The sequence below is a fragment of the Ambystoma mexicanum genome, chromosome 9 (genome assembly GCF_040938575.1).
Source record: "Ambystoma mexicanum isolate Mex_15411 chromosome 9, UKY_AmexF1_1, whole genome shotgun sequence".
Classification (NCBI taxonomy): Eukaryota; Metazoa; Chordata; class Amphibia; order Caudata; family Ambystomatidae; genus Ambystoma; species Ambystoma mexicanum.
The window spans coordinates 359,247,502-359,262,121 of record NC_090931.1 but is presented as its reverse complement, the minus strand read 5'-3'; the positions used below and the strand labels follow the sequence as shown (position 1 = coordinate 359,262,121).

The following is a 14,620-nucleotide window of genomic DNA, read 5'->3' as shown; positions in this document are numbered from 1 at the left end:
GTAGACGAGACCAGACCACTAAGGAGGACAAATCAACTGTTCGTCTCCGTAGCTACAGGCAAAGAAGGAGATCGCGCCTCTAAAGGTGCCATCTCCAAATGGATAGTCAAATGTATCCAGCTGTGTTACTCCCTTTCAGATAACACTGCCTTTTACGCCAAGGGCCCACTCTACAAGAGGCACGGGGGCCACTCTACATTTCATTGCAAATGTACCCCTTACAATTTGCAAAGCAGCAACATGGAGCTCTATTCACACTTACTCAGCACTACTGCATTGACACTCATTCCAAGACAGATACTCAAGTGAGACAAGCGGTTCTAAGACATTTGCTCATGACCCTTCTGGCATCCCACCTCCTAACACTGCTCGCTAATCTATGCACGGCATGTGATCTAAGCAGATTCCACAAGTCTCAGAAGGTATACATTACTCACCGTTATCGTATTTCTGATGCTTGTATCTGCTTAGATTCACATGCTCCCGCCCTTCCTCCCCTCTGAGAGAAGGCGCATGGATACTTGTAGTCTTATCTATCTTATCTGCTTGGATACTCTGTACTCAAGCTACTCCTCATGCTACCTCATGTCAGAAAATACATATGAGGGTCCTACACGTGTGAGGGATCATGGGTACAGTGGACATCACACTAGGGATAGTATTACTGGCATGCCCTAGGTCGACGCCCATGTTCGAGTTTCGAAAAACAAACAGTAATATTCCGCAGCTTCCACTAGATGTCGGCCTATGCACAGCATGTGAATCTAAGCAGATAACAAGCATCAGAAATAGGATTATGGTGAGTAATGTATCCCATATATATCCTCTGAGAATGAGCATATACCCTGCGACTTAGCTGTGGCTTGATCGTCCTAAATTCTAACCTTTGTAAACTCCTGACAGTCTACAATTTGGTTCTCTGTGATTTACATGTTTTTCTTTTTGACATTTCATTTTCTTTTGCGTCTTTGGATATTCACCCAGGTTGTCAGGAAAATTTTACTTGAAGCAGTATTGAGATATTTCACCTAACTGTATTCTGTGCCAATTGGGAGGCTCTTCCCTTGGTGTTCACAGAATCCGTTTTCAACAGCGGCCAAAGCGGCAAACCTGCTACTTTGTTTACTCAACAAACAAGACTGTTAGCATACAAATTTCTCAGTAGGTTGCTGTTGATCAATATGTCCCCAAACTCTTTAAGCAGATTTCTCCCTATCCTTCATCTACAATGGGCATTTTTATAGCCTTCATCCTCCCACTAAAAGGATACGGTTTGTTCCATGAAGGAAGAACCTAAAATGGCTCCTATGCTTCTGATTCTATCATGGGTTCTTGTACATGTCTTTCTCTTCTGGTGAAAGGTAACGGAGTTCTTGGTTGGAATTTCATGTAATAGTGTTTCATTGCTCTCCTTCATCTGAATTTTCCTAAGCTGCTGTCCCATTTAGAGAGTATGAGGCACGTTTGGAGAAGTATGGACAGCACATTTGGACGTGCAAGAGTACAGGAAGCAGTCAGCTCACACACAAGGAAGCTTGGGATGAAGAGGAAGAAGTTTCTGAACTGTGAGTACTTTGAGCCTGGAGCTTTCTTAAAGTCCATGCAAATGTTTATTCAAATAGTGGTAAGAGAAGTTCTGCAAGTTGAAATGTGAACTGGTTTCTTTCTATCGTTGGAACATTTTGCTCATAATGTGCTTGCATGGCAAAATTCTCGGGCACCTGGGAGGGAGATCTTGCCACAGAAATCGTGAGAGAGGGATTTTGCCATAGGACTGTATTGGGGATTTAAATATTTTAGGTGGGAGAAAGTAAAAAATTGCAATATTTAGTATTGGAAAATCGGGTGTCTCCTGCGTAAATCGGGAGGGTTGGCAAAGTGTACCATGAACAGATTTGCAGCAGCAGGTGATTCAGCCATAGACCTAAGCAGACCATGCAGATCTCTTGAAAGCATAGATGGCACTATGCTTTGTAAACTAAACTGGTACTGCAGTGCCGCCTATTAAAAACTGGTTCTGGAGACCTGCCATTTAGACCGTGGTTGGACAGTCTGGGTTAAAACAACTCTCGAAGGGCAGCTACATTTTTTTATTTATTTTAAATGCACTGTTCTACTTTTTTAGAAGTGTCTGGTACGCTGTTCTTCTGTAGTGCTCCTGAGAACCCTTACAATTTTAATTTTAACTTGGGGCATTAAGAGGGCAACTGTCCTGCCCTTGGAAAAAAAGCTGAAATTACCAGTTAAGATGGATTTCCAAAATGAGCCGCATTTAATGATTTTGGGAGGCCACCCTATTTATGGTAAACTGGGAAGACATCCAAGACGTTAGCCATAACCCAATAAAGGTAAAGTAGCAGAGCAGTCAAGGCATAGCCTCAGGAAAAGAGTAGGGTGGTCCACCAATACTTTAAGTTAGATGGCAATATAAATTTGTAATTTAGCAGGCCTTTAGTTCTACACTAAGCATATAAAAAATCACAGGTAAGTATTGTCACAACTATATATAATTAATTTCTGAGGCTTGTGGCTCTGCTTAGAATCGCATGCTTAGCAAACAAGACATGAAGTTTTTCAATTTTCATGAAGGGATGTCGTCAGTATCCCTAGTGTGACGTAACCTCTACCCATGATCCCCTCACGCGTCAGTCTCTCCGATTATTTCTGCCATTGTGCCAAGTTATTTCATAGTATGTAGCTTGAGCTACTTTAAGAGTTAAACTCAGCCTAACCTCTTGTGTTCGGCGCACTACTAATTAGATGGCCGTTTCTCCAGAACATCTAGATGGCTGATCCTGGCTGCCAAAACATGTTTCGATGATGGGCTTCGGCCTACACCAGGCTTCAGCCTAACCAGTAGGGAGAGTGGGGTGGGGGTGAGGGGGGGGAAGTGATCCTTTTTTGTTAAGAATGCATATCCCATTTCCTGGCCCTTCTATTTTCTGCTACCTCTGTGTTCGTCTTCCACTATGGAGCGCACCCCCTTTAAATTCTATCCCAAGTGCAACAGAAAATTCCCATGGGGGACAGTTTCCAACAGCTGCCTTTCATGTGACCACCTCGAATCCCGTTGCGTGGTGTGCAAGCTCTTAAAGCGCCGGACCAAGGTGGGCAGCATATGCCATGTTGGCAGATTCACACAGCTGCTGAGATTTTGGTGTCAGACGGTGAAAGCCGAGACCCCGTTTGGGATGTCAGAGGACACTACCGTGGAACAATTTAGGCAGTCGCAGCACGCTGCTATGATGGCGGCCTCTGCCGTACACTCACACACACACTTCCTCCCATAAACGAACACCCCCAAGCTGTCCATTGACTGAGGGCCACATGCCATCTGTTGGCACCTCCCGGCCCACTGACTTGCCGCCTGCTGTGGTTCCTCCTACATGCTTACCACAGTGATCATGCACACACTCCGGCGAAGTGCCAGCATAAACGCTGCTCGATGGCTGAGGCAAAGACGCCGAAACAGCCACCGGAGAAGCACAAATCACATTTTCCACAAACACCACAAGGAGCCTTCTGCTCTGGGTGAACGGGCCTCTTGACACACAGGATGAATCCTCGCCTCTTGTCTTCCGCCCTGAACAAAAAGCGCCTCCGATAGAGCCTTGAGAACACCCCTGGAGTGGATGCCCTGGTAGAAGCACCTCCTGTGTCCCCAGCCACCAAGATCCATCCTGTCTGCTGCCCAATCTCATTTTGAGCGCACCATAGGTAACATTTTAATTCTTTGTGGACATCAGGAGTAAACTGCCCACTCCCTCTGAGCAGCCTTCTATAGCTCCCCCAGTGTTGGCAACACCCTTTCCCTGCCGCAGCACTACCACACAGGGAGGTTTCACAACGATCTCTTTGGGGACCTGCAGTCCACACAAGCTGACCAGGACTTATGGGTGAATATTTACGGTCACCCTGGCCAAGAGCGTGAGGAAACCTACTTCCTGGACCACCGAAACCTCATCTTTGTCGACCCCCTACTTAGTTGAGGTTGGTTACTCTTCTCCTATTGCAGACCAACCTCTCTGCAAATAGCTGCTGAAAAGGACTGCTCACCATTTTTGGCATAAACACCGAAGAATTCAGTCCTGCAGGGGCCGATGTTGAAGATGAAGGCATGTTAGCCAGGCTATTCCACTCCTGGAGTCCAAGTCTCTCCATCCCAGGCTGCCCGCACTTACTAGGGTGGTTAACCCATGGGTAGAAGAATCTTTCAGACCCTCCCCTTCACATCCCTGCTACATTAGGGGTCACGTCAAGCCAGATTGTCTGGTGGTGACCAATACCAGAAAGGGAGCTGGTGTTCCACTCTCAACCTCTGAGGCACCTCCCAACAAGGAGTTTACAAGACATTATATGCTAGGTAAGCGTATCACGACCTCTGCTGTGTACCTCACCAGAATAGCAAACACCACCTTGCTTGCAAGCTACAGCAGCACTCGGTGGGTTGAGATCTCACTGCATCAAGACTCAATACCGGAACCAACTCATTCCCACCTTCTTAAAATCGCCACTGAGGATAAACTGGTCTCCCAAAACATCCTGAAAAATTTCTTGGATTCCGCAAACTCCTCAGGAGAGTACCATCTGAAAAATACCCTACCTGAAGACATTCCTGGCTTAGACTCAGGATTTAAGCAAGAGACGGAGGCAGCCTTGATTAACATGCCCATTGAGGAGGGTCTCCTCTTTGGCAAAGCTGTCGACGACCAGCTGGAGACAGCGAAGGAACATGAAGCAATCGAGACCCTTGATCAGATTTCCAACAAACCATTCGTTCTGAGGGGAGCGTTCAGCACATGCCGAGGGCGCAAGGATCAGGAAAACAAGGCTAAGCTGTAGCAAGTGCGTCTGATGCCTCCCTTTACAGTCTGCATGTTCAGACGTCCTACCAGTACGCTTGTTCAGATGTCCAACCTGTACCAGAAGTGTGTTGCTGCAGGAAAGGACTAGGCAGAGCTGCAGCCTATAGGGGTGCAGCAGCCCTTGCCTCCAACTGGACTGATGCACGTTCCCTCCCATGTGACCCCCTCTGACTGGGGGCACAACACTCTTTGCCCAGCAATGGGAGGGAATAACGTCCGACTGCTGGGTCCTCGATACAGTGGCCAAAGAATATTTTGAGGAATTACTCGAAACACCTTAACACCATCCACTGCATGCAGGACAAATGTCCTCCGATCACCTCCACATCCTCCAGGAGAAGATCCAAATCCTATTACAGAAAGAAGCCATCGATATGCTGCCCTGCATGGAACAAAAGAAGGTATTTTTTTTTAATTTAAGATTTGTTAGTTGACACAACTTTTCAAATCATTACCATTTTCTCAGATTGTCACATTGAAATTCTCCTATTTCTACATTTATCAGTTCTACATCTTATGTGCTAATATGGAATGTCCAATTAACAAAATTGACTTGAAGGACAAAAACCTATCGAGACCAAAAGAAGAAAGGTAAGGAAGGCAAGACACTGTCAGTAAACGGAACAAGCTTCAGTTCATATGGTATATGGCAGCCTGGTTTTGTCATCTGTTGCTCTGATGTTAGCTCTGATGTTACTTATAGATAATTGATTACATATTCTCGATGGATTTATGAGTCAATGAATGTCGGGGTGCTTCTTTCCATTGAGGATTTTAGACCAAATTCACTGTTGCACCGTTTCTTCTGATCAGTGCTTAATGTCTCTTTACCGGTTTAGTTTTATTTCCTTCTTCGATAGTCTGGTTTTATATTAAACGTCAAAAGAAATCTTATTGTTGCTAGATTTATGGATATTTGAGGCATTGAAAATCATGTCCCACATTCGGGTTTGATCCATATTGCAGTAGTGCGCAAAGAATCTGAAAAATGTATTTTCGAATTGCTTGTAATTCTATGCATTCTGTTAAGTGTTGCAATGTTTCCACTGCCTCTGGCAGTTTACAAAATCGACATCCATTATCCAAAGGTCTTTTTGTTCTTACTGCGAGTAGTGCTTTCGTAGGCCATAGATTAAATCTTAATTTCATGATTTTGTCCCAGTACTCTTTGCTTGGGAATTATTCTAGGTAAGCTGGTATTCCTTTTTTATTTTTCTTTAAATTGTTGCTATAGTGAAAGTCTTATATCTTTGGCACTCCTCCCAGTTGTTAATCCATGCTGTTTGCCAACACTTTACTTTAGCTCTTGTAGGGTTTGTCCATAGTAAATTTAGGTCAATGCCCATTGACTTCATTTGAGTAATACAATGTTGTTCCCATGTTGGTGGTGGTATTTTTGTGGATTGTAGGGGTTTTGACAGCACAGGTATCAATGTCTTTGTTTGCCTCCTTATTCGTTCATTTTCCATATATGGCTATAGTATTGCATGTCATCATTGCCTCCATCGCTATTAAACCCCACTCAAATCCTATTTGGATAAGGACATTTTTCGTTACGGTGAATTTCCATAATTTCCCTTCAATTACGTTCCAATTGGGTTGATATTCCGGGATTTTCGTATGGGCTCCATAAGTTACTGTTGCAACCACTTTCTCTTTATAGTATTTGATTAGTGGCATAAATGTGTACTTACCATATTTCTTTTGTATCGTTTTTGCTTGGGATAGCAAAGCTTGCTTGCAGCTTTTCTTCCACTGTAGCTTTGAATGGTTGTTCCGTTCTGGTGTTATTTATATTGAGACCCAAATATTTATTTCCAGTTTCTTTGAGGATTCGCCATTTGATTTTGTCCTGTTTTTGTTGATGCTGGTGGATGAATCTGGAGGATATTTGGATTTTGCTCTATCTCCAGATGCTTTTGTTCTGCGAAATGTACGAGTCCTGTTAACTGCCTTTGAAGACCTATGGGGGGTTCTATCCAGGAGTACTAGGTTGTCCACATATAGAAAATTAGATGCAGCCTGTGAATCTAATTTCGGCGGAAATTCTCTTACTGTGCAGATTGACATGTTCAAATTTCTAATGTAGTAATTGAAAATAGTTGCAGCAAGCGCACAACCTTGTTTCAATCAATTTGTTTTAATTGTGTTTCGTTAACAGGCCTGCTTGTGTTAGTTTCACCTGTACTGATGTTTCAGTGTAGAGTTGATGCGTTGCTGCAAAGATATGTTGTGGACAGTAATCATCTTTTAGTTGTTTCCAAAGAATTTTCCTTGATATAGAATCAAAGGCAAGGCGGAAGTCTATGAAGCCTATGTATAATGGTTCTTCAGTCATCCAAATGTGACTTTTTTTTTTTTTTTTTGCTGTCAGGTGTAACAGGTTAATTGAAGTCCCTAAGCCTTGCACAAAGCCCGCTTGAAAGGGATCTGCAAATTTCTTTTCTGTCAGCCATTCTTTGGCATCTTTTAAGATCAGGCGTGCAAACATTTTTCCTTTTGTATTAAGTAAAGCTATTGGCCTGTAATTACTTTAAAGATTTCTATTTCCCTTTTAAAAAAATTGGTATGAGTGTTTGCAATTGTTTGGTATTTTCCCTGTGGTTTTTTTTATCTCCTTGAATATTTCATTCATGATTAGTGCCCATCTATCAGGGTACTTCAGGATTGCATTACTCAGTCCATAGAGACCTGGGGCCCTTGAATTAGTCAATTTGTTTTGGTTACCCCCACCATATGTGCAGCCAGTCCCCAAACCCATTCCCGCCAGCAATCTACTGATGTATCTGGGTACATTTGTTTCAAGCGAGTGGCAATGTAATGCCAGCAAACATGAGCTTATACCAGAACTCTATCTGCATTGCTTGTGTCAGTCTCGGAATATCCCACCAGAGCCCTTACCAATCTTCCTGTTGAATGGGTTCCCCTAGCGTTTTCTCCCATTTAGTCGCTTATATTGGGGTTGCAACTGGTTCATCGTCGAGCCCTATTATGTATATATTGGATATGAGCAGTTTATCCCCCAGGTTGGTGGCTAGCAATTTTTCAAACTGGGTAAGGGGGTTGCCTTACTCTGTAGTGGATCCATTAGCCAGTGACATGCTGGAAGTATTGGATCCTGTTTCAGATAGCCCCAGGTCTATCTTTCACTGGGAGAACGTCTTTATGTCCTGCCCTTGGACCTTCTCCCCAATTTTGTACATCCCTTTTCTTTGATATGATAGGTATTTATAACCAGCTTTACCCAGAGGTTTCTAAGTGCGGACCCGGGGATCGAACCTGTGGTGCTCAGTGTCGTCTTGCTTCCAAGGCAAGCATGTTGCCCCTGAGCTATCCTCCCTTTCCATTTCTTAAAAGCCGGGGGTGAATTGGGGGATGCAGAAGATCAGGGTACGTGGGGAGGGAAAGGTAGCAAATTACCTATCCTGGGCCAGTGAATCCCAGGTGCTTTCAACCAATTTTGTGATGTGTGACCTATGCATGTTTTGTGGGCTGTCATCTTTATGGAGCCATAGGTTTCCCCCCCTCCCCTCCCCTCCCCCCCCGGTGGTGCACCAACCATGGCCCGATCCATCTGACTCCATTTCTTCTTTGATTCAGGCGCTAGCCAATCTTTGACTGATTTTGGCGGCCCTATTGAACATGTGGCGGTCCGGAAGGCCTAAGCCCCTTCTTTTGGTCGGTGCCTTGAACAATTTCAGCACCACCTTGGGGGAGGGGCGGGGGGGGGTATTGTGATTTCAAATGTATGGGTTTATAATTTTGTACCCTGCCCGGAAGAATGATATCCGGTACTATGATCGGGAGAGCTTGGAAATGGTATAGTAGTCTGGGGAGGACCGCCATCTTGATCACATTTATTCTACCCAGCCTGGATATTGAAAGGTTGCCCCAGTTGAGAAGCTGCCGCTTGAGTTGCTTTATCAACGGGAGGTAATTTGCCCCAAATAGTTCTTGCAATGTTGGTTATTCTTATTCGCAGAAGTTTAATGCTAGTATGCACCCATCGAAATTGGGATAGCTGTTGAGCTTGTCTTGGACTGTCCCCCGTCATTGTTAGATTCAACATTTCTGACTTTAATAAGTTCACTTGCAATCCTGCTATATCCCTGAATCGTTGGATCTCATGAATCACCACCTGGAGGAAATTCTCTGGGTTGGTGGGGGTCAAGAGCACATCATCCACGTAGGCCATTACTGTATGCTCTTCCCACCCAAAATGTATGCCCTTGATGTTGCGGCTAGTGCGGATTGTAGACCTAAAGGGCTCACGGTAAATGGCATACGGGAGTGGTGATGGGGGGTGGGAGGCCTCTTGTTAGTTTAATTGGATCTGATAGTTCTCCATTCACTAGTAATCATGCGGTCGGGTTCCTATAGTTGGCGCGTACCATGGGCAGGTGTTTTGGCCCAATGCTGATCTTCCCCAGGGTGTTAAAACGAAAGTTCCGCTCAACCCTGTTGAATGCTTTTTTCAGCGTCTAGAAAGAGGGACCGGACCGCTGGGTCTTTTTTTTTTCTCGGATATGTCAGACACTCCTAATGTCATGTGTTTGTGATGGATGACTCCTGATAGATCCGGATGGATCAAGTGCGGTAGTAGGGGGTCCAGTCTGTTGGCCAGGATTCTGGTGTAGATTAGTGCTATGGGTCTATGAGCCAGATTGATATTTGCCCGACCTAGGGAATAGGAGTATTTTGGCCTCTTCCATTGAGTGGGGGGGGGGGGGAATAATGCGACCCGCTTATGTGAACAAATTGAAAATGGAGGTCAGTCTAGGGGCCAGGACGTGCTGATATGCTTTGTAGAACCCTGTTATATATCCATCAGGGCCCAGGGCTTTGTTCTTGGGTTAGCCCTTTGTTGCCTGAATTACCTCCTCCTGTGTGGTGTGCGTCTAGTGTTATGCAATCTGGTTGAGAGATCTTCGGCAGGATGAGTGTCCTAAGGTTGTTATTCTGGAGTGTGTGTTTGTCTATAGTTCTGTGTAGAACGTAACAAACTGTGCCCCGATGTCAGGTGTGGAGTGAGCAACCACCCCCACCCCCTACCCCCTCTGTGGGGTCGTGATCCCCTTGATCGTTTGGGCTGCTGTCTTCTGCTTAAGTTTCCTTGCCAGTATTTTGTCTGCTTCATTGGCTTTATGTAATACCCGTGTTTGAGAGCTAGCAGGAACACGAACAAGATATCCCCAAAAACCAGGACATGGAGAGTGGGTGGTAATTCCCTAGTCCGAGTGGAATCCATTAAGTATCTTGGGTATCATGTTACCAACACTTATTCTAAGGAGAGCTGGAAACTCCTGGTCAGGGGTAAAACCATGCTGCTGTTGGCAAAAATAAAGAGCGTTTACAGGCAACTGTCACTTCTCTCCAAGCCCTCTCTTGCAATACTATCTTTCCACCGTGGAGCCTACCTTACTCTGTTTGGATCTGTCTTTTTGAACTGGGGAACTTCCTCAATACGATCCAGGGAATGTTTAAGAAAACCCTAGGCTTGTCTATGGCCATTCCTAATGCTGTCATTAGGCAAGAGTTTGGATTGATCTCACTGGAGACGAGAGCCAAATGGAGAAAGCTGTCAGAATACTCAAAATTAGTAAATCCACCTGCTATATCTCTCTACCAGAGCTGGGCGGCGGAGCAAACCAGAGCATCTGGGGCCACTATCACAAAATTCAAGGAGGAAATGGCTGAAATTATTACCTTGTTAAGGTCATCCAGTGAAGACCTTTGTTATAGCCTGGGCACTATTGAGAACAAGCTGCACAAATGACTGGGCGATCTCTTCAGAACAGGTAGGGGAATTAGTCTGTATGCTGAATATAGCAAATTCCTCACTAAAAGAGGTGCTCCCGAGTATGTCTACATCTTCCTTTGTCCCAAACCTAGGACAACCTACCTATATTTTAGGTTAAATCAAATCCCGACTTTGGAAAGGAAGTGTAAATGGGGGACGGTACGACCGACCAGAGCTGTAGATTTTGTAAGAACTTTGCTACTAAGGAAACTATTAAGCATCTGGTGGCCCATTGCCCGGCTCTTCAAATTGAAAGGGATGCACACTTGGGGATGAAAACAGCCAGTGAATTTGTGTGGTCTAGTCTTATTGGACAGGGACAGACCCGGATATTGTCCTTTACTCCTACGTCCCGTACCCTTTCCTTTCCATGACTCATGGCTCAACACCTCATTAATCCCACTCACCCCCACCTGCCAATCTTCCGGTCGCTGTGGCTCTTTTCCCAGTTGGTGTATACCTGAACTGAAGACTGCAAAACTGTATAAATCCCTAGAACGCAAATGGCAGAAAGATGAAACATTCCCGAGTAGATCCACCCTAGCCCGGCACCTTCGCCACTACAAAGCCGAAATCTGAAAAGCAAAAAAGTCCACTACAACTCTCGAATTCTCAACTGTGAAAACCCCAGCAAGGAACTCCACAAAATCTGAATTCACCAAACAAACTTGTACCACCACCCAATCGACCCCATCTCAGTCACTCTGCGACTCTCTCTCCCCTTCTACACCACTGCTCTTGAGAGAACAAATTCTCTAAACGACAAACTAGACCATGTCCCCGCCTCCTAATCCTCCTACCTTACCTGTCAACCCTCCTCCTGCCCCAGCAACTGCAACCTAACCCACCTTCGACTCGTTCACACCAATATCAACAGACCAATTTCTAAAGCATCTCTGTGCCCGGAAACCATCCGGCTCCCCCCTAGACCCCTGCCCCGCCTCACCCCTCAAATATTTGGTTCTACCTGTGCAGGAGAGCACGCAAGAACCATCATAAATGACTCCCTCTCCTCAGGAATTTTCCCCGACTCCTTCAAAACGGCTCATGTCAAGCCTCTTCTAAAAAATAAATAAAAAAAAAAAACCTTCCCTCGACCCCAAAAACTAAAGCCCCATCTCAAACGCCAGGCTCCTTGCTAAACACATTGATCGAACCGCATACTCCCAACTAAATGCCTTTGTCGAAGCCAACAGTCTCCTAGACCCTGCACAATCGGGCTTCAGACCTCGACACGGAACCGAAACCACTCTGACCTCAATCTGGGACGACCTTAAAATCACTGCAGACTGTGCGGGATGCGCTGCACTAATCCTTCTAGACCTATCTGCAGCCTTTGACACAATCAACAACTCAATCCTCCTCAACTGCCTCCCCTCCCTAGGAATCTGTGGAAACGCCCTCAAGTGGATAGCATCCTTCCTCAAAATAGGAACCAAATGACCCTCCTCTCCTCCTTTGCTTCCGGCGCCCGACCAGTCAATAACGGAGTTCCACAAGGAGCGTGCCTGTCGGCCCTCCTGCTCAACCTCTATATGTCCACCCTCCCAGGAATAATCCGCTAGCACAGTATCCTGTGCTATAATTACGCTGATGACACCCAATTAATCCTAAAAATCCTCAACATCAACCCGACCTCGCTTCCTGCCTCCTTGACATTGATCGCTGAATGAACACAAACCATCTCCTCTTAAACCCCACCAAAACTGAAATCGTGATGTGTAGCAACCTACAGGTCAAGCTAAAACCCTACCACCCCCCTGCGCACTCTAAGATCAAGCTCGGCCGCCTTCCTAGTGATATCAAACACCAACTCAGGAGGATCATCATTCTCAGCTTTGTTCCCCACTCTGTGGAACTCGCTTCCACCCCTCTTTCAACTCACCGAAGACTACATGTCTTTCCGCAAACTACTGAAAACGTGGCTCTTCTCTTAAAGAATCAACGCTTATTACAAACGGAATAAATGGCCACAATAAACAGAAACCCATAGTGTAACTAAAACAGACTGAATGAATGGATCGGATGGAACGACTGCTATGAACATGTATCCCCATGTTAGCCTATCCATCCTGTCGCTTTATATACATATGCCACTATGTACACCCCGTGTCATGTTCTCATGCTTTGCCGCAAGCTCTTCACTGATAAACCACCATATCACACTAATACGCTTACTCTCTCCTATACACTCATTCAACTAGAACACAGCTATGCTATGACACATTTGGCCTAGCCGTTCTCATGCTAACCTGACCCCATGAACACCTCATCCTAATAAAACACAGCTAGCTGAGAACATTCCGGCTAGCTTAGGAGTCTCCTCAGGCCTAACGCAGTCAGAACTCAGTCTGAGTGTCCACCCTCCAGACTGAACACATCCAACTGATTTCCTCATCACCACACCTACCGCTAAGAAGCAGCTATTGTGCAACAACCACACCAGCTGCACACCTACCCGGTGTGCCCACGCACCATACGACACTCTCTACTGACTTGAACTGCGGTTCCCGAGGGCGTTCAACCTACCAGCGCTTTGAGGTCATACCAATGATACATAAGGTGCTATATAAATGCCAGTAACATAACTGAGTACTTTTGATAAAAAGCTCAAAATTGAAAAATGTTGTCCTTTTCTTTTTACGCAATGTACCGCACACAGCCGTAACCCGCCCTCCTGAGCTCTGCCCCACACTTCGCCCTTCAGTCCTTTTCTCTGCTCGGTCGGGGCTGGACGCACTTGCATCACCGGGAAGTGTTTTTTTTTTTTTTTTTCTTCTTCCCATTTCTTGGTCGCTTAGTCTGCCGTCTATGCCGGAGCGTCTGGGATTTGTGTCCTGTTCATGCGAACGTCGCTTCGCTAGGGTGGATTTCCATTCTCTCTGCTTGGAGTGTTACGGGCCGGACCACCACTGGGATTCGTGCTTCTATTGCGATTCCCTTTCCGTCCGGGCACTCGAACACCGTCTTCAGTGGGAGGACTTCTTTCAGCGTGTTACTCCACCTCCTCTTCAGCTTTTCATCGACAAAAAGAAGAGACGGCCGGAAAGTTTCTTACTCTTTAGGGCGCCCCGACCAGGGGACTCCTTCCTGGGGTCTTCTCGGTCCGGGAGGGGCTCAATCAACTCTACCAGCAGGATTTCTCCTCAGGTGCCTCGCAGGCCTAATAGGCGTACAAGTGTTTTCTCGGAGGGTTCCCACGACAGGCCTGCCAAGACAGGAACACGTTCTGAGATTCACCTGTCGGGTGCTAAACGTCAGCCCAGGTCGATTTGGACACCGGGGGTCGCTCCCAGGTCTGTTTCTGGAGCTTTCCAAACAGACACCGGGGCACGGCCCGAGGCCTCCTTTTCTGGAGCTTTCTGTACCAAGCCATGGCTTGAGGCCCCTCACGAGGGAGCTACACATACCGGGACGAAACCAGAGGTCCCTCTTTTTGAGGCTAAGGTCTGTACTGACAAAACCGGGAGACCTGTTCCTAAGGTCTCGTCTGTAAGGGCGATTCCTCAGCTTTCCCGCACTCATCGTGGTGATACTGGTTCTGTCTAGGGGGTAGAGGGCGGTCATGCACTGTAATTCCTGTTACCGGCTCTGCCAAGGTTCCTCCTCTGGAGGCTATTGTTGGGGCCACCTCCAAGATGTCAAGTAAACAGCCAAGACCCCCCCCCCCCTCCCCAGTACCGGCTCTGCCGAGGAACCTTGTGTCAAGGTGAAGATGTTACTGAAGTCCCCTAACCAGCCTGAGGAAATGATTGCTTCATCTGCACATGTGACGCAGTTCTCGTCAGGCATGGACAAAATGGTGGCCCAACCCTCGTGGTCCACGGAGGCCATTTTGGATTCTTCCCTTACACCTACGTTCTTGACGGCGGGTGCTGGGAATCTTAATTTTGGGGCTGAGCATCCTTTTTCACCTCAGGTGTAATGTAAAAATCTGTTCAGCCCTTCTTAAGAC

At 46.1% G+C, this 14,620-nt stretch overlaps 1 protein-coding gene across 1 annotated transcript in view; it reads left to right on the top strand.

Moving 5' to 3' along the window:
• Positions 1–14,620, top strand: part of BAZ1B (bromodomain adjacent to zinc finger domain 1B) — a 769,492-nt gene that overhangs the window by 36,248 nt on the left and 718,624 nt on the right. The window contains exon 2 of the mRNA XM_069614785.1: positions 1,449–1,565. Coding sequence (XP_069470886.1) covers positions 1,449–1,565 — 117 coding nt within the window. The remainder of the gene's footprint in view (positions 1–1,448; positions 1,566–14,620) is intronic.